Source organism: Dermacentor variabilis, chromosome 2 (genome assembly GCF_050947875.1).
Source record: "Dermacentor variabilis isolate Ectoservices chromosome 2, ASM5094787v1, whole genome shotgun sequence".
In the NCBI taxonomy this organism is placed as follows: Eukaryota; Metazoa; Arthropoda; class Arachnida; order Ixodida; family Ixodidae; genus Dermacentor; species Dermacentor variabilis.
The window spans coordinates 96,811,906-96,831,993 of NC_134569.1; the positions used below are offsets into that span (position 1 = coordinate 96,811,906).

Genomic DNA, 20,088 nt, shown 5'->3' on the forward strand with positions numbered 1-20,088 from the left:
GGTTCTATTTAAACCTCTTTTAGAATACATCTTAGTTCATATCTTTAACAATAAACAAATTGACTGTGCCCGAACAAACACCGTGACAATCCATGGTGCGGGAACTTCATGGAGGCGTCACCCTCGGCCACACAGCGACACCCACTTGTGCGGCTAGCTACTTTGGTCCAGATACCAGACAGTCCTTAAAATTATTTTTGACGGCGCCTCTTCGTTTGCCGATTTCAGCCACACATGCACAGGAAGGTGTCACTTAGGTAATGCCCTGTACAAAGGTCGTTGGATGCTGTCAAACTTCATGCGTTGCGCTCCTGCGTTTTTTTTTTGCAATTTTTGTTGGACACTCACCTTTAAGCAAAAATCTGACTTTGCGACTTTCCATCAAAATGACAAATCTGAAAGCCTTACTACAGGATTAGCCCTACCCGCCACTACGGCGCCCACCGCGGCTGTTCAGCGAGGTTGCAGGTTCGATTCCTACGCTGGCGCCGATCCGGAGACCTCCACTACGTCGTCCTTCATATCTGAGTGCGCAGCTTCCGGAGGTGAAAACCCCGCATTTCATTTTTAGTTAATTCTCCCAGCTAATACTGGATAGTATGCAAGCTAATAGGCTACATTGCGCGCTAGTAGTGCTCTCTATAAAATAAGTTCTAAGGGTGCTAGAATACTGAGTATTCCGGATCGCATACAAATATTCAAGAAAACGACATTCGAATATCGAATGGAATGTCGAATATTTCCTATTTCTAAACGGAGTTAAATATAAGCTTTGCATGGAGTCCGTCTGATAAAATAAATAAAGAAACAAGGAACAAATAGAGAGTTTTTCAAATATTGGATTTATGCGGTGTGGTGCCCTTGGCAACTGGACGCCCAATCAACTAAGGGAACGTGTAAACGAGAAATAAGTGCTCTCATGTACATCGGAAGCGTCATGACATTGACTGTAGTAAAACTATGGAACAGTTCGTGAACAGATTCACGCAGATTGTTGTGTTCGTTGAAGGAGGCAGGCCTGATATTACAACACCTCACGTCGTCTTAAAGGTATGTAAACACTGCGAAGCTGGCTGAATAATAAATTGCTTTATCTAAACACAACAGATTTCTATACAGGCCGCCTAAAGTGAGGCAAGCTTTCTTGCTGAATAACTGAAAATTAGTCAGCAGAAGTGATCTGCTGTGTATTTTCAATCAGCATAAAAACAAAGAACATGTTGCGGCGTTTGACGTGCCGAATTCACGATCTGATTATGAGGCACGCTGTTGTGGGGATTCAGAATTAATTTTGGCCACCTAGGGTTGTGTAACGTGCACCCAATGCACGTGCGTTTTTGCATTTCACTTCCATTGAAATGCGGCCGCCGCTACCGAAATTTGATCCCGCGCCCTCGTGCTTGGCAACGTAACGCCATAGCCGTTAGGCCACCGCGGCGGGTTCCACGGTGCCTCTTCGCAACAACCACGACTCTTCTGCAGGAAAACCATTCGGAACAGCCATCACTGGCACCCGTCTTTCTCATTTCGAGGGAGTCCGAAATCTTGTTCGGCGTCTCGAATATTTGAATGAAAATGAAAGCTCCCTCCAAAATTGTTGAACCGAACACCAAATGCTATTCTTTTCATGCTAAAGATTTAGAATATTCTGACGTCCCTAAAGGTATCGTGCATCTAAAAACCCACGTCAAATAAAAAAGATTTATTGTTGGAGAGAGAGAGAGACAGAGAGAGTAAGCTGTGTTTCTGAATAAAGACGAAGTGTTCTCTTTCTTTCTTTCTTTCTTTCTTTCTTTTGCAGTGTAAATCATTCCGGGACAAGGCCCACGGTTTCCTGGAATGTCTTATTTTGAAAAAAGTAAAACATAAAATGATAAACAGAATGACGGAGACGCTGTGATTGGGCCTTCTGCAACAGCAGCGAACGACGTGTGTACAGCGATCGCCAAAGCGACACTTTGCGCCCTATTCGTCGTCAATGCGCGCGCGCAGTTCAACCAGGCGGGAGACGGCGCGTGGAGGCCGACAAAGAAGGGATGCGCACGCGCAGTACGCCTAGTATTGAATCCTAGACGGCGCCGTCAACACCGCCACGAGTGGGCGCAGTGATGCGGTTTAGTTGCCCTCTTCCGTATTAGTCCCTAGAGCAGGGAACAAGTTTGGGCGTGTTGGTGGGATACATTCAGACTAGGATACATAGCACAAAAATTTTGACACAGGGACAAGCAGAACACAGGACGAGCGCTCGTCCTGTGTTCTGCTTGTCCCTGTGTCAAAATTTTTGCGCTATGTATCCTAGTTAGCCTCTAGAATTTCGCTCTCGACATCACGTTAGCAGTTTGGGGTATTCTAGAAAAAAAAAAACTACAGCGCTTATGAAGAGCGATAGAGACGGATACGAAACGCGCCGTATGCAAGTAGGGTATCGCATGAAAGGATTGCGTCTTAGCGTATTTTCTAGTCGTCTAACTTCAATTCAAGGGAACTGGCAAATTTGCATGACAGTATAGACTCTATAGTTTTGCATAAGATGCTGGTTAATACAATTAAATGAGAAGTGAGAGGTCTGCATTAGTTATTTGACTTGAGGAGGGTAAGAAACTTGCCCGTCCGGCAGGGAGGCAGGGAGAACACAGTAAAGGAAATCCATGTAGTGCTCATGATTCCCAGTGTAGCTGAGAGATTGAAGCACCGTATTTCCGTTTGCTGCGTCAGAGGGAAACTCTACGTACCAGCCAGCCATACGTCCGAAACTTCGTTCTATTAACGGGTACGCTCCACTGTTGCAGTTGATTACAGATAGATACGTGTCAAATCTATATGAATACACGTATTTCTTCTTGTTTAGCGGTTAGCGTGTAGCCGTCGAGCGTCATTCGGAGTCAAATCTCAAAGTTCAGCAACATTAACAAATAGTGATGTCGTTGCTTCATGCTTGACGTACTTTAAACAGAGCACGGAAACAAATAGTGCCTAAAAGAACAAACTTTATTGAAGCAACTGCATCATATGTTTTTCATGTAACGTGCCTTATAACTTTTTAAATTTACAGAATATGACCTGAATGTCAATATCTATATATAGGAAAATTTATCTTAACTAAGCGCATTGCAAAATAATAATATGAGTTGCTTAAGACAGCTACGATTAGTGTTCCATAGAGTCGCATGCGTCTAGGAAGAACCACCGTCTGCAAGAACAGAAAAAGTAAAATTGTTTCTACACCTTCAATTAAAAGGCTAGCAAGCTTAAAGGGAAGCTTTTCTCCTTCAGTTGTGTTGATTGCATTCTTCATTGTTGTCGCAATTTCTAACTAAGCGCAAAAAGGATAGCAGGTATGCATAACTGCGAACTTCGGCACGCTTAGCAAGTCTGCTGGTACTAATAAAAAAACAGTATTGCATTGCATAGCAATGGCTCCTGTTGCCAAATTTGTCGCTCAGGAAGGAAAGGAAATTGAGCCGCACAATTAGCATTCTGTCAGTGGCATAGGCAGAAAGATGGCAGAGTGAGAGAGATATCTCGAGGTTAGATCGCTGCCGAAATTCCCACTTTGCCACATATATACAGGTACATGCACCCTTTATTGAAACACATGCGGGCATTGCTACCAGGATGCGCCACCGTTCTCCCTTTATGAATCCAAACAGAAGTGTCGGATTCGGACTCGGCTGTAGTCTACACACTGCAGTCCGCCCTATATACACTGCATTGTGCAGTCACCGAGGGACGCTTCTGTGTGTTAGGGACGAACCGGAAATGACTGCGGTTTGGGCAACGTCAACATTCCGGAAGCGCGAGGAGCCAGACATAAAGAGGTGCACGAAGAACGTGCATGTATGACAGACGAATAGCACGCAGCAACGTGCTCCCAAATTCGCTCAATCCGCACACCGTTCCGTATTACATTCAGGTGGATGACTTGGCCGATGTCTTGAGAACCGTACGTAAATCTTCAATCTACACGCATGCTCGTGACTCAGTGGAATGTGGTCGTATGACACATTCGCGGGAAGAATGGCGCTTGCTCGAACAGCAGCGAAGCGGGTACGTGAGGTCTATAGCTGCAGCCGCGGATCGGAAGCATTTTCATAGTTCGGAAGAACTATTCAGCACTGGCGCAAATAGTCATCGAAGGCTGGTGTAGCCTTCCTCACCTCATCAGTGCGTGCCATTGTCTACGGAAAAGAAAAGACGGAGTCAACGAAGTAGCGTTGCGTTCAAATGAGCGACGGAAGCGATATTTCAAACCGTGGACTTCGTGCTTTTTTTGTGTGTGTGCGCGTGGTTGGCGCGTGCATTGTAGACGACCGGTCTATCACTTGCACGTGCGTTCTCATGAAAGGTGCCCGATCACCGCATCTTGCATACGCAATTTTATGTTTTCTGCGTACGCAGTTCATGGCCGCGAAGTGGTGCACGACAGTCCCTTACAGCTTTCAGAAGTGACGATATGATGAGCATCCCGATAAGTTTCATTGCCTCACTTTGTCGACATTTGTCATGTGCTTCTGCTTGCGATCTGTTTTGCCGGCTGCGATGCGCCGTGGTTGCGCGACGTCCAAGTGCTCGTGTTCTTTCTTTTAGCGTGTTCGCAAGGTAGAAATCATACGATATTTATGTGCGATGAGCCACAGTGTTGCTGTGCGTAAAAGTGCTCGCTTTGTGCGAAGTTGTCTACTCATTTGGGCCGATGACTTGTTTGGGCCGAATCTCGTGTTAGCGATGCCCATTGCATCGTCATTCCAACTTCGCTACATGCGTTCGAGCCATGTGGCACACGTGAGAAGATACCAGCATTTCGGCAGCAGAACACCGAGTGGTGGTTTTGCTCATTCAAACGGTGATCGAAAAGAAAGTTTCCCACAAGCGTTGGCATGCGAACTCCGGACAGCAACGCGCCGCCTCCTCGTTCCTCCCTAAGCTCGTATCGTACTTTCACGGCCCTTGTCGTCGTTACGAGACCACTTAATCAAACATTGAGGCCTGCTCGTTCTTTGTGAACATAGTGCCTGATTATGTAAATGATTGTCCAAGTATATAAAATGGCTATAAAAGGAGACGCGCTTCAGATTGTGCTAGAGTTTCGCCGTCACTACGCCCGTTTGTGTCCTTCAAGTGATATCACGTGTTGCTGCCCATGAGCATTTAGTGTCTGCGTTTCTTACCCTCCTCGCACCTCTACGCCGCTCGTTCACATGAATTAGATCGTTCGTGGAAATCATGCACTCTTCGTACCCTCCTCGATGTCTTGTTTTTGTCGTTACGGACTCTCGATTTCATTCTAGTTCAGCGTACTCGCGTCACACGCACAAATACTGGATTTACACGAACACATTGGTCAACCTGGCAACACTTTGTGGAACTTCAAACAATGCTGCATAGCCAGCTGCTTGCAAAGTTCTTTGCATAATGTCCTATTCGCGCAGTGCGTGGGAGCCGCATAATATTTTTATTAAGCATTTGCCGTCGCCCAGGAAAGGGGTCAAATGGCCTTGTCGATTATTTCACCTACACAGCTCAAAGTTTCGAGTATAGAATACCAGCGTTGAAATACTGAACGCATCTACACTGCTTTGTATGCTAGTGAGATGAACCAAGGCTCATCCTTGTCTCGTGTTGGTCTGTCGTCATACATAGGGACTGAAGTTGGAGTCATGGGTTCCGAAGCTCGTTTTTACTTGAGCCTTTCGATAAAGTGAAAAGCGAAATAGTAGTCTTCAACAGCCAATTTATTGAATAAACAGCGCCAACCTGTTAGCTACAAGAGCGATTCCTGCACGCTGCTGGTCAATCAGGGTGTCCGTGGAAGATGCATATCATACATTACTTCAGTTACACACTAATCACACAGCTCTACCCACTGCACGTATTTAGGTCGCTGACAGACACAGTGGAAGATGTTGCACATGTGTATCTGTCATTCATAACTCGAAATGTGAATGACACAAACCTTCATGAGCATATCGCTCGGAACCATACAACAGCACAAGTGGGAATGTAGCTTTAAAGCAGTGACAGTATTTCAGCTGGTTTTGCATGATGCTCTTGTCCGCAGGTTTCTTGCCCATATATAATACGCCTTCTATTTTACGAATTCACAGGTCTCGTAAGATTTACGGTACTATTGAAGGCGCAGTACATACATTTCCACTGAAGGAGGTATCTGTACATGTAGAGCAGAGACAACTTATTGGGAAAGCTAAAACATATAAAGATAAAAATACACCGAATCAAGTGTTTTCACTTTACGCTACATTAAGCAGACAATACATACGCATTCGCAACCATGCGATAAGCACGAGGTGTGAAAAATGAGGATGTGTGAAACATAAAAACTGCCTAATGCTGATTTCTTTTGAATATTGACGCAAACGAATATTCCACTCAGGACTTTTGTCGTCTGTGTCGGAGGGTAAAATAACAAAGGAGAGGTGCAAAATGGATGATGTATGTAATAGTTGATTATGAAGCCGCCACTCAAGTTTCACTAAATATAGCCATGAGCGTGTGCAGCATGGAACCACTAACCAAGTTACATATATGAATGTATCGTAACCTTTAGAAATTGTTTGCCCGGATCGTTTTGATCTGTAAATGAGGAATGAATACTGTTTGCAGTTACTGATGGGGCATAAGCATCTGGCCTATAAAGCAGAGAGCGAATGGGACATAAAATATCGTGAATTTAGTTTTATGTTGCTTTTCATGGTATCTCAGTTTATTTAAAACAGTTCAGCCTTTACAGATTTTCAGATGCAAATCTCAGAGGCAGACTGGGAGGTGACAAAGCAAGTATGTGTGTTATGTCTTTCCTGCTTATATAAGTGCTTTTGCACTATGAACTTACATGTCAAATCTGCAAGACTGGGCATTAACCCTTACATTTGATAGGTTTTTGGGAATGCTAGAGAGTTATTGCTTTCAACCATATTCTGACAAGAAATATGCACCATCTTCATATCAGAGTGACGGAAAGGGGTGCTTGTGCGTAGCCATGCTTTTCTAGCGTGCCTGCAGGAATACAGAAGTGCCTGTGGGCATGGTATTCTTCAGGTAAATGAGTATGAACACACAGAGAAGAAAGCAGCTCATGCTAAGGTGACCGATATGTAGGAGCATTTCTTGCTTTCATTGTTCTGAATTACCACAGCTTTGATACCCCTAGCGAAAATTTCCAATAGAAAACCAATAACATATTGGTTTAATCAAGACTGCTAATTGGGATAGCTGGAATGTTGTATTCATGATACCCCTTTGATACCCCTAGCAAAAATTTGCAATACAAAACCAATAACAAATTGGCTTAACGAAGACTGCTAATTGGGATAGCTGGAATGTATTCATGATTGCGATACTTCACGGAATACGCACACGGAATACTACAGCATTGACAAGTCGCTTTAGACTACCCGTGCCGATCGAGAGTGCGTGTCATCTGTTGCTTTTTTTTTGTATTTTCCTGGGATGCTGCGTAGTGTTTCGATTGTGGTTTATTCAGCGGCATTTGCTGTTTTTCTCCTTTTCTATGTACATATGTTCTGGGCAGAACCCAATAAAATTTCAGTAGTGAGACAACGCTCGGGTTGTCCACTTCCTTTCTTGGTACCTTGTGTTTGCGCTGAAGTATCGTAACCATGAACCTACTGGATTATTGCCCGCCGTGGTTGCTCAGTGGCTATGGTGTTGGGCTGCTGAGGACGAGGCCACGGGATCGAATCCCGGCCACGGTGGTCGCATTTAGATTGGGTCGAAATGCGAAAAGACCCATGTACTTAGATTTCGGTGCACGTTAAAGAACCCCAGGTGGTCGAAATTTCCGGAGTCCTCCACTGAGGCGTGCCTCATAATCACAAAGTAGTTTTGGCACGTAAAACCCCATAATTTAATTTTATTGGATTATTGACACCAGGGGTGCGATCGGAGATGGTTGTTCGGCGCGTTCGTTCGGTTACCGGCGCGCGCGATTGGCCTACTCCGCGCCGACGTCGCCAGCCGCGGGGCGCGGCCACGTTTTTGGTGACGTCAAAATGACGACACGCTCCTGTCAATCATCCTCCCACCGAGCATTTCGTCGTCTAGGCGCCGAACCCGACGAGAGCTGGGAAGTTTGGAGCGATCATACGGCTTCGCATGGCACGTCTGGTGGATTGGATTGGATCCAACTGGTGGCTGCGGCATGGCACGTTTTGATCCAATCCATAGTTTAATTCGAGAAAATAACGCTTCCGTTGGGAACTTATGTTGTTGCGCTGGCGTTTCTGGAGGAAGGGGGAGAGCGGGTGGCGCTGCGAAACGCGTTTGGAGAAATGGCAGAAAGTGAATTCCGGTGTCGTTTGCGTTTCTCGAAACAAATAATTCGTTGGTTGTACAGTGAAATCGACCCCATCATCGGAGCCAGTGAGCCACTGGAATGTTGTCGCTGCCTCTTGAAAAGTGCGCCACTCTTCCCGTCGTTTCTTTTTCTTTTTTCTTCTCGCTGTGGGCGACACCACCTAGGGACGACGCAAAGAAACTAATAGTTATAAATTGCAGTAGTCACATGTACTACAATTTAAAACGTGTTTGGGCTTGAGAAGAAAAAAATATTTTTTTTAGATAAAGATTGCATTCATTTGGAAGACGAGAAACATTTCGTTTTGTAGTATACTGTCCACAAGCAAACGACAAACGATGGAAGTAAACTTCCATCTATATATATGTATTGGTCCAATAGGATTCATTGGCAGGGGTGACCACGCACCACGCATGTGGAACATTTACACAAGGGTGAAGCTTCGAATACTTTATTCGCTCTCTGTGGGATGGCACTCAAACACGCAGTATACAATAGCCACACAAAAATCATTTCGGTAGTTGTAAAAATTAGGCTAAATACAATATTTCACCGGATTGTGGTAAAACTCGGGTGTGAAACTACCGACGCAGGCTCGAAACAGTCGCGGATGTATCCGCACAGACATTAAAAAAGAAATAGATGTACACATCAGCTTTGAATCGCTGAAACCGCTAGTAGCACATTTGAAGTGAAGCGTCACTGCTTATGACGGCATCCCATCTACCTTCGTAAAACGTCACGTCAAATCACGTCAGCATATCGCCCATCACAACGCGTAGTATATCGATACTCCAGGCAAACTTTCGTAGTAATGGATGCGGCAGTGAGCCCGTCTAAGGTGTATCACATGGTCAGTCAGCATGCATTTCGCGGGAAACTTCTCTGTCATTAGGCCGAGGTCACGGTGCCTAGTTCGGCATGGCTGTTTGTCCACGTTGTTGTCCCCGTTCCGGTGCCAGAACAGTGCTGCTGTCCGATTATGGCCTGCAGACTTCATTCCGATTATGGATTCGCTCGGTTACACTGGGAACGCCGACGCTCGCCGCAGGAAGGGGCGCCTAAGAGCTGCCCTCTAAAATAAGTTTCCATTGATTCTTGCCGCGTCATAACTTCCTACAGATTACGAGGCGTTGTGCCGCAGCTGATTACGTCACGCAGCAACCATCTTGCAAGTGCACGCTGTGTTCTGTGATTCCGAGAAGCCCTTCAAAGCCTGCAGATATCCTCACGCTGAGCAAACAAATAGTGGGTGTTGGAAATAGAAAACTCACTACGACGCCACTGATAAAGGGAAATTTGTGCCATCGCCAGTAACTAACACGTAGGCAACACTCTTTGATATTCACATCTGTTTATTTTAATCCACGTTTTTCACTTTTTTAGTTTTTTATTTTAGCTACATTTATGGCATAGCGGGTTCTTTCATAGCGAAACTCCTCATTTGGTTGCAGTTAATAATAATACCTATGTGAATACGCTGCAGACTAACATAATCGTACCGTTAAGAGCGGACATTCCAAAAGTTTGTGGTGCGGGCAGAAATACTTGTTTTTAAAATTTTTGCTGTTAGGTGACGCCCTGTTAGGTGACACAGACATAGCTATAATAAAAAAAAGGAAAAAGAGAAAAACAACCTACAAGCACTGTACACGCGCGGAACCAGCGTCTCAATGAGAATAAACAGATATCTTCCGATTGCTTCAGACGGTGCCGCACCCCTGTTCTTTTCGATTTGCTCGCCCGAAAAGAACCGTAATTGTCAGTTCACTTCAGCACGTGCCGTTGAAGTTTGGGCGCAGGCACAAATTGCGATATCGGTCGCACGTTTTTCAGTAGTCCATTAATTTTCTTTTTGTTGGGAAAAGCAGTTATGTTTTCATATGGTTCGAGGAAAAATACCTTCTCCTGAACAAATTTTCTTCTTTAAATTTTAGGTGAATACTATACAATATGAGACAATGCACTCATTATTATTTTTTTCAAAATCAGGAGACCTTGCACAAAGAACTCTAAGCGATAAGGAAACCGCAGACCATTGTACGCCAAATGCATTACCGCAGCATTCACTTTAAAGTGTAATTGTAAGTCTGCGGTTGCCAAAGCCACAAAAACGTTGCTGATATTCATGAGATGCACAAGCCTATATATTGGCTTGCAAAGAACTGAACGATGAACATTTCAGTGCATGTGTGCGCGGGGGTTATGAACACGCTTTGTCCTCTCCTTCTATTCATCTTTCACTGCCCTTTCCCCCGCCTTCCAGTCTGGGGTAGCCATCAGGGCTTAACCACGTAAACCTCACCGCGTTTCCTCTTATCACTTCTCTCTCTCCTTCTCTCTCACCCTGTAGGTTGAAATTAGCAGTCTCGGGCTAGAGGCAAGTACGTGAAGCATACAGCGCCTGCGCAAGGGACTCCATATAACGTTTCGCTTATGAGAGTTGTGGCCTGCACACTATAGCGACAGATTGTATCACTGTGGCGTGCATATGCCCTTTACATCCAGTCCAGACGAAAGGGGGAAGGAGAAGAGGAAGGAGAACGATGAGGCCGATCAGATACGGTGACGTAAACCAGCCAGCGCTTCGCCCCCGTTCTTTCGCAAATGCGAATGCTGACAGCGGCTATCGGCGCGCGCTCACTTCTCTAGCGGCGTGCCTGGCGGCGCGCTCATCGCCCCTTATAAGTTCTTGGCATCGTGGCCAGCGTCTTATCCGTCACGTGACAAAGCTACAGCGACCCTCGTCCGGATACGCAGATTTCATAGCGTGTTTGTGTGTGCGTGTATACGCGCTCACTTCGTGCGTCGGTCGGCGCCAGGCGTCGGCGTTTGAAGGACGTCGACGAAGCGCGAGGCGCGTCCCTCGTTTGCGGAAGGCATCGTCTTACACCGGGAGGTGAGCGTTTACTTTAGCTGCTCGCTTGCGCGCGCTTGTTTACTATACGGCGGGGGCGTGGAGACACGGAATCGAGGATACAAGCGGCGCGTTCTCGTATAGGTTCTGTTCAAAGCGCGAACACGACATAGGAACGTTTTGCGACCGAGGGCAGGTTGGCCTTGAAAGGGTCGTAACTGCAAAAGAGATAGTTGGGCTAGTTGGTGCTGTTCTGTTAACTACAACAGTGTTAAAGTGGATGGTGACACAGGCCTTGTACTACGGGGTAGTTGGCTGATGCTTGTTGATGCTTTTGGAGACAGCGTCCTTAATTCAATGTTGCGTTTGCAGGGTTGTGCCACTAGTACTCGGTAAACTGACTTGCTCTCTTCGAGAATGTAGGTCGCAGCTCCTTTATATACCTGCTAGTGGCCATTTCCTTGCCCGCTCGCCTACTCATCTGCTGATATTGCCGCTCTGTCTTGCTTAGTGCTGAAGTGATCTATTTGTTGTCCTTTTCTTTCACAGAAAACCATATGGCTGTTGTTGTTTTTGAGAGCATTGCATATTAGTGAGCAGGCATCATTTAAGTATTCTGATATCTTCCTATCTTATCTCTCTGAATATCTTGTTTCTTCATCACTTATGTAAATATTGATGAGTTTTTGAAGGACCGAACCGCAAGGCTGACAGAGGGATGCAGTGAAATGGTGTCCCGGTTTATAGGCTCTAAATGGTAACTGTCTTGCCACCTGCTCCGAATTTAATTCTTGTCTTTTAGTTGGGTAAATAACGTTTTGCCGGTGGTGTCGACCTCGGGAACGATGTTGCGTTAAAGCGTCATTGCATTTGTTGCAAACGTATACATTCAAAACGTGAAGTCGGCTTTACGTAACTTTCGCTCGATCAGCATTGAAACACTGGCGTCAAACTTAAGTGCATGAAGGAGCCTATTTATAAGGGTAATTCGACAAACACGGTGTGATGGGCAAGCGGCAGGATGGTACGGGCACCCGTTTGTTACTTGGTACCGTGTGCGTGAAGTTGCTATGATGGTCAGCGTGCCCGTCTTTTAGGATCGAGGACACTGGCCCGACTTGTCTCATGGGGTACTACAAGCAGAACGCCTGTGAATGCACCCATTAATTTTAGCTTTCCACACATACGAAAAAGAAGTGTCATTGATGCATCGTAAATATTTCTTGGCAACTCGCCTTGCTTGGCCATGTTGTTTCATACTTGAACATTGAAATCGCGCAGACAGACACGACAGCTCACCTAGAGTACCATTCCAAGCCTATCACTAGACTGACCTTTGCTTATATCAAACTTTCTTTCTTTCTCTCGTCAAAAAATCTGAAGTTCGCTAATGTGAAACTTGGTTTATATTTTAAACGATCTTCTTTGATATGTTCACTTTGGTTGGGCCTGGCCCGGACTTTTTAGTATGTTGCGCAATACAAAAAGAACAAAAACACAGTGAACTGGACAAGTGCAGGCACAGCGTACTGTGCCTCGTTCTTTTGCGTTGCGTTCCCACCAGGTAGCTATGAGCCAATTAACCAAAATGAGTTCTCCTTTTTGAGGCCCTGCAAATTCGTTTATTGCTGGCAACCGCAGGTCTTCATTTTAATCACGGGCAACTCTTACAGTGCTGCAGGAACTATATGTGCTGAATGTGTTTCGTTTCGAATCTTGTGTTCTCAGAGCTAATCCGATATCCCAAGCGCGTTGTTATAGAACTTGATGCGTGAACACAAAAAATTGATTAATAGATATGAATTATAATAACAAACCTGCACTTAGAAGTTGTAAGGGTGAATGATAAGTGTTTGTACCGCAAATATAAACTGTCTGAACACATTAAACACTTGTACTACCGCAATAGCTTGTGAGCATCGATTTCTCGTGGGGTAAAGTAGGGGTGTCGAATAGTCATTTTTGAGACTATGAATCGAATACGAATTTGTCGGAAGCGAATCGACTCTCATATCGAATAGCTTTCGAATAATGAACAGCCATTACATTTAATACAAAACGATGTATTAAATGTTACCTTGTATTCTTAAAGGTAACAAGTTCCTGCCATTACATAGTGCACTATACGCAGCGTTCTTATTAAACGCGTTTTGAAGCGTTGTTCATTAAAGCGCAAATGGAGCAGTAGGAGCAATGCAGTACGTTCTTAACGCGCATATGGCACTCTTCAGAGTGCGAGTGATCCCTGTATAGCTTTTAAAGTATGGCTGTCAAAGCGACGTAGCCTGTTCCGCTACGCATGTTCTCATGTTTTACGTCTATGTTATGCGCGTGAGGATAAAAATTTAGCTGTTTTGCGCCAATTTTAAATTTAGTGTGTATGCGTTGGCAGCAACACGCTTGACGACGACTATATGCTACCAGCATTTTTCCATGAAAATTTTTGAAGCGCTAGCATGGCAGAAAGAAGTCAATCGCTTTTGTAGTTTTTTAGGCCCGATAATGTTCTAGTAAGTCTTCCTCAAGAGTTTGCGCGCGTGTTATAAAAGTTTAGTTTATTCATTTTATATGACCGTAGTTCCTGCCTGTAATTCTCCGAGGTGCCTCATTCAGCGATACTGTTCGCAGAAGTAGACAAACTCTAGAATTTCTCCGATTACAGGTTCTAATAGCAGCTATATTTTTTTTCGCGGGAATAGAAATCGCCTGACGTGATATTGATGACGCTCGCTAAAATTCACGATCACAAGGACAATTCTGACAACACAAATGCACTGACCGTTGATTATGACGTTGATTCATTTAAGTATTTTAGAAATCGATGGTCTGCAAATCTAATTCCTGCATTACACCACCTAGGCGTGCACAACCTTAGCGGGAGCCACCATGACGGCTCGCATCGTGGATGGTGTGCTGCAATCGCCGTTCACGCTCACCGACTTCGAGGACATCTCTGTGCCCCAGCTGATACGTGAGCGCCTGCAGCGGTATGCAGACAAGGTGGTCGCTGTGAGTGCAAAGGCATTGACAATATTGATTGTCCTTTCACGCTACATAATTGCGCGCTCGTTCAGTCGGATACCGAAGTGCATGTGTTCTGCGTGACGACATCTCGTGAGTTTGTCGATTATATAGCCGATGTGTTGGAGCGGCCTTTAACGTTTTCGCAGATTTTCGATGTCATGCCCACTGGACTATCTTATTGCAGGTATGTCCAGATTTCTCATTTAGAAACCAAAACCAAACGCGATTAGCTTAGTCAGAGTTTTGTGAAGAGTTCGTAGCCTTTGGGGCAGATTCATAAAGGAACAACCCATGAGGGTAACGGGGCTGGTTAAACAGTAGCGGGCGCGAACGAACGAAAATCACTGCAAGTTCGTGAACGTTTCGTAGATGTGGAAACGTCACTTTGCTCCCACTACAGCGTCCCTCATAACTCATTGTAGAGCTTCGGGACGTTAAATCTCACGATTTAATTTTACCAGTGACTACTAGTAGGACTGCTGTGGCAACAATTTGATCAAGACAGCTACAGTAATTACGAGAGGTAGTTACTTCCAGTAGTAGTCACATGCATGTCAAATCAGGTGAGTACAATGCCAAGCGTACTGGCCGCTCTTGCTACGTGACGTCGGATAGTAGACGCCATTTCCAGGGCCCGAATCCTGCCATGGCAGCAGTAATAATTAGAGATGAAATATGAGCGCCAAGATGTGCCTGCCCCGGATGCGAGTTTACAAATGCTAGGCAGCACAGCGGGGCGTGGCAATTCAAGAATCGCCGATGTTTGTGCGCAGGGGCGAGTAAGAGCGGGTGTGAGAAAATCTGGGGGCTTGTGCTCCTTGATTATTTGATACTGCTGTCACAAGGTCAAATTAAAGTGCACTTTGAACAAGTGCACTTCAGCGCGCTGGGTGTAATTTTGGCGGCGCGATGCTGCACTAAAAGAAAAACATTCTTTCGAATGGGGAGTCGGAAGGCAAATATCTGTTAACCTAGATGCGTGCAGAGAAGTAGTTTATTGTTAGAAACGGCAGTTACAATCCGCTTAAGTGCAACTGAAGCAATTCATTGCAACCTCAATAACAAGATCAATCCACACAGTACCAGTCCCAACGACGCATTCCGCCAAACTACGCGGCCCTTACCCGGCGTGGTCACAAAGAGCCCGAGAACGAACGTAGTTCTTGCTGGTCTTTCTGGTTTCTTTTGCGATGTGCCACATTTTCTTGCCTTGTAACGTTAGCAATAAAAAAATACTAAATATTACTCATGTCCCTGCTTTCAATATTGCTTCTTCTGCTCATTTTAACAAGGCTTCACCTTCTGTGATTCGCGTACCTCCGACGTATTTTACACACAGCGATCACCAAATGGGGCGTCAGTGCCAACTGCTTCACCTGGGCCACGGTGCGGCAGCCATAGTCGAAGCGCAAGCAAACTGTACCTCACTCCGCAATGCCGGTACGCCTAGGGACAAACGCATACAAAATGAGCAAGGAACCTTCTCCACGGTAGTACCTCGGCAAAGTCGGATATTCAAGGAGCTAAAGCGACCAGATTTTCTGTCTCACACCCGCTCTTACTCGCGCCTGCGCACAAGCGTCGGGCGAGTCCTGAAATGCCACGCCCACCTGTGCTGCCTAGTAATTGCAGAGTCGCGCACCGTATGCCCCAGATGGTCAGTCACTACAGCGTTCTTTTTCTGAGCACAGGTCCCGTGCTTGAGCTCCATCCCTGGATGCCGGAGTATTTCTACGCGTAATTCGGGTACAAAGCTTATTTACAAAGGTAGCCCAAGCTCAATTTAAGATGGTGATCGACGAGCAGAGGATACCACTTCGTCTTCCTCGCCATTTTTGTGGCTGCTGTTCTGTATAAGTATGATGGTGCGGACTGTGAACGCGCTGCTGTATACTTGTTTTCTGGTGCTGATGATCCTTAAAAAAACCCGAGGTGGTTAAAACTAGCCAGGAACTCCAACTATGAAGCCCCTAGATAGACACACTTTGCCTTGGGAATGTGAGATCAACTTAACTGCCATGCATGCCATAAGTGGTATATATTAGTAACACGCGCGGCTGGACTATTCCTTTCTACTTGTACAATACAAACGCACTGAATACGCGACATTCAGTACGGGCACCTGCTGCCGTGTTTTCGTCATGTGCGATTTTAATGTCCAAGCGCCGTACGCAACGTATTTTCTCATGTGGCTAAGACAATCGCACATGTACCACTGCTCTGAGTGCATATTTATATCGCATGAAATAGGGCTACTTACACAAAGAACATAACACTTTCTTTCAGAGTGGCGGGCACACAGTATGTCACAATTTGTCACAATCTTGTAGGTCCACGAAGGAGTAATTAATGAAACCATACATGAGAAATCGTTGCCTTGATATAGCACTAAATAGGTATCGGCTAGGTATTTATATAAATTTTTGCATCGAGTACGAGTATTCAAGAAACACAACCTTCGGGTGTCGAATTCACTATGGAGTCTTCTGAATCTCGAAAAAAAAGTGAAATGCAATGTTCCGTGTAGTCTGTTGGGCAACACCATGCTTGTTTGCGTTATTGGATACCTGTAAGGGCGTTAAAACTGTCAGGTCAGCCGAGAAGCTTGTAGATAAGAAACATAGGAAAGTACCATCCTATACAATGTACGTTGGCAGTGAAATTAACCGAAAAAGAAAGGAACAGCACTTCCCAGATGCATGTAAAAAGTAGTTCTTGTTGAAGGCGCTTTAATAAGCACAATATTTCAGCGCTACACATCGTGTTGATTTTCTCGGCCAAATCGTAGGCTGCCTAAGGCGAGCCATGCTTAGAAAACTGCTGGTAACTGTTGTGCAATAAGTGGCCTCCTGCATGTTTGTTCGGGAACTGTGTGCTCGTGCAACAACTGCAGTTCGCCTGCACCAGAATCACTCAGACGAGGCCCAATTTTCAGGAGACTCTCTCTGTAGAAGCTCCTCTTGCAGACCACAAGAACTGTTGCTGTCCCTTGTATTCGAATAAAACAAATGGTCGACAATCTCGAATGGTGAATTCTCGAATCGAATACGAATCTAATAGCAGACTATTCAATTCGCAGTAGAAATTTCCAATATTCGCAGACCTCTAGCTCATTTGTACAAATGCTATCGGAGGGGAAAAACATTTTTGAATGTAAATGCAGAGTGCCCAACGACTTTCATTTAAGCAGCATTCATGTTAAACGGCGTCGAAATTTCCCGCGCTGGTAACTCTTTGGGCGTTACGGCATAGATGGAGCCAGGACCCGCTTTCGCGTGAGGTTCCTCCATGACTCGTCGATCAACAGGTTTGAGTTCCGCGAACTGAGGTTTGACGCCAAACCTCGTCATGTGTCCCGGAAGTAAAGCCTCTTGCAAACAGTGTAGGGTGCCCCGGCTAAGGTACGAATGCGAGGGCCAAATTCAACCATTATATAGTTGGGTATAAAAGCACGATGTTGCTTGACGCTGTTTGTTTGGGTTCTCGAAAAAAAAAAAGTTCGCGCTCTTGACACGTAAGAAAGCAGTGCCGTTTAACGTTGCTTTTTTAATGAAGTTATCAGATAATGCTGTGGCTACGCAAAAGAGCATCGCCTATGGAGCCCTTTTGGCTCTAGGCAAAGCGACTGGAACGGGATATTTGATGTTTATTCATCTGTACTCTCGCAGCGTCCTTGAAACCAGCTCTGAAAGATATGGAGACTAACTAGCGTGGTATGCACGCGAGCGTCAACGAACACAGGAAATCGAGTGCAAGAAACAAGCACCCACTAAAGGGTTATTACGCGAGTCATTGTATCATTTAAAGAATATATTCCTATGGCGAAGTTGCCGGCGCAGTTGGACTGGCTCGATGTTTTTAAACATTGCTTCCTCTTAATTGCCCGTCGACGTCTTAGCATTTAGCGCGGTCTTTAAGTCGTGTGAGGGCAGACATTGCCGAATGACTTTTCTCCCGTGCTTGCATTTTCGAAGTGATGTTTCATACATGGTTTTCTTTTTCGTTTTGTTACCCCTTCTCTAATTTAATGCTCTTTAAATTCAGTATTCGAGATGGCTGCTTCAATAATGCAAAATTATTCAGGTCGACAAGAGGCAAAGAGAAGCGTTTACTGCATCCGTTAAAAATCATGCAAGCTCTGAAACGCAACCAAACAAACGTAATAATGAAACGAGAACGAAGAGCTCAAACAAATATTCATGCTTGGATGAAGCTCTGCGATAAAATGAATGCACTATTGCTCGACGACTGTATGTGAACGTCTCTCGCAGAAACACTACGCGCAATTGGACCTCTAGAAGATTCAGTCTCGCTAAGGGATTGAAAGCAGCAAGCTAACCATCGCATTGGGCATTTGATGCAGATGTGCAGCCTTATTTTAGACACTGCCGGCTTGAAGCTTCGATGAGTTAACCTCGCTCGGTCGCATAACGAAACACCACGTTGTTCATTTACTAGCGGTCCCACGCAGAGTGCAGGTAGGATAGGTTTCTGTAAAGAAACACGAACAACATTGTGATTGCGTCTGCATTAGCCGAAACAGTTTTTCGGCCTTGTACTGGAAACGCGTTACTCGAATAAATTGATTGCCATCCGGTTTGTCCGATATGTATTCTGCGACGTCCTATACGTCATGGTACACAAACAGCGCCTCAATTGGCACTCTTTCATCACTAGCCAGATGTGTTCGTAGCGAGTTCGCGAGTGTCCTCTGCTTTAACTTTCCTCTTATTAAGCTATCCCGGGAACGTTTTTTTTTTAATACGAGCGATACACTATTCGGGGATGCGTTGCTATGTCCAACCTTACTTTCTTGGTTGTCAAAGTATTTTTTCGCAGAAAAGAGCGAGGCCCTTGCTCGAACCGCTGCACCCATCAAATAGCGAGCACGCTGTAGTCGAAGATAAGGTAGACGCGCAAGGGACGTTGACGCTACCGGCTTGAGCTGCTTACTATTGCCCTTCCGTTAATCATAATGTATTCTTTTACTTAAATTTATATTGGTTATTTAGGAATGTGGCTTTAATGCCTTTTTTTTACTCTTGTTTTGCCTCATGCCAACTGTCCGGGCATCTAGAGAACCTCCCCATGCCGACTATGACGTTTAGACGCATTTAATCGTAAGCCTCGACATCAATGCGCCTTTTGAACAAGTTCGCATGAGGCTGAAAAAAAGAAATCAATTCAGGCCAACCCAGTAGGTCATTAGGAACTCGTTACTTTCGCCTGGTCACTTTGTAGCCAAATGCATCGGTGTGCATGACTCGTGGACGCTGGAATGGCTCAATTTTATTTGCAAAGTCCTGTGAAGAGCGGGTCGCAGGCCGTGGTATACGTCGTGCCGTGCTAGTTTCACGAAAGCTGTCTATACCTCCTCGCCGCCCCAGAGTGCGTGTAGTGCTTGGGTGCCGCCCCTACGTCTTTCCTCGTGTGAAACGCGAGGATAGCGTGAGCCTTACGTAAATCGACTATTGCGTCGTTTGTAATCTACTGAAAATGTGCTACGCGATAGATTGCGTAAGCGTCCGCCGTCCAATATTGTCGGTAACTGTCGGAAGATAAGCGCGCATTCCTCCAGTGCCACTTGAGGCAGTCTGCTCTCGGCTAATTTAAGCGTTCGGTACTGATAAGCATTCGGTCGCTTGCACCCGTCCTAGGCCGATAAGCATTGCCAGTAATATCCGCAAGACCATACGGAGCATCTTGTTACGCACACCCTAGATGAAAAAAAAAAAAAATTCTACACGAGCGGACACTCCTTAGAGCCCAGCGGCCGAATTGTCTATTGCGTTCCCAAGCCGCCGGCATTAGTACCTGAACCACCCTTCCGATTTCGGTTTTGTGCGCGCGCATTTTCAACGATAACTGGAAC

At 45.4% G+C, this 20,088-nt stretch overlaps 1 protein-coding gene across 4 annotated transcripts in view; it reads left to right on the forward strand.

Moving 5' to 3' along the window:
- Window positions 1-11,038: 11,038 nt before the first annotated feature.
- LOC142572352 (uncharacterized) overlaps window positions 11,039-20,088 on the forward strand; it is a 33,639-nt gene continuing 24,589 nt past the window's right edge. For 2 of the 4 annotated variants that reach the window (XM_075681407.1, XM_075681406.1), the window contains exon 1: window positions 14,052-14,201. In XM_075681407.1, the coding sequence (XP_075537522.1) occupies window positions 14,079-14,201 (123 nt within the window). In that variant the 5' untranslated portion in view covers window positions 14,052-14,078. The other 2 variants (XM_075681404.1, XM_075681405.1) reach the window with 2 other exon arrangements.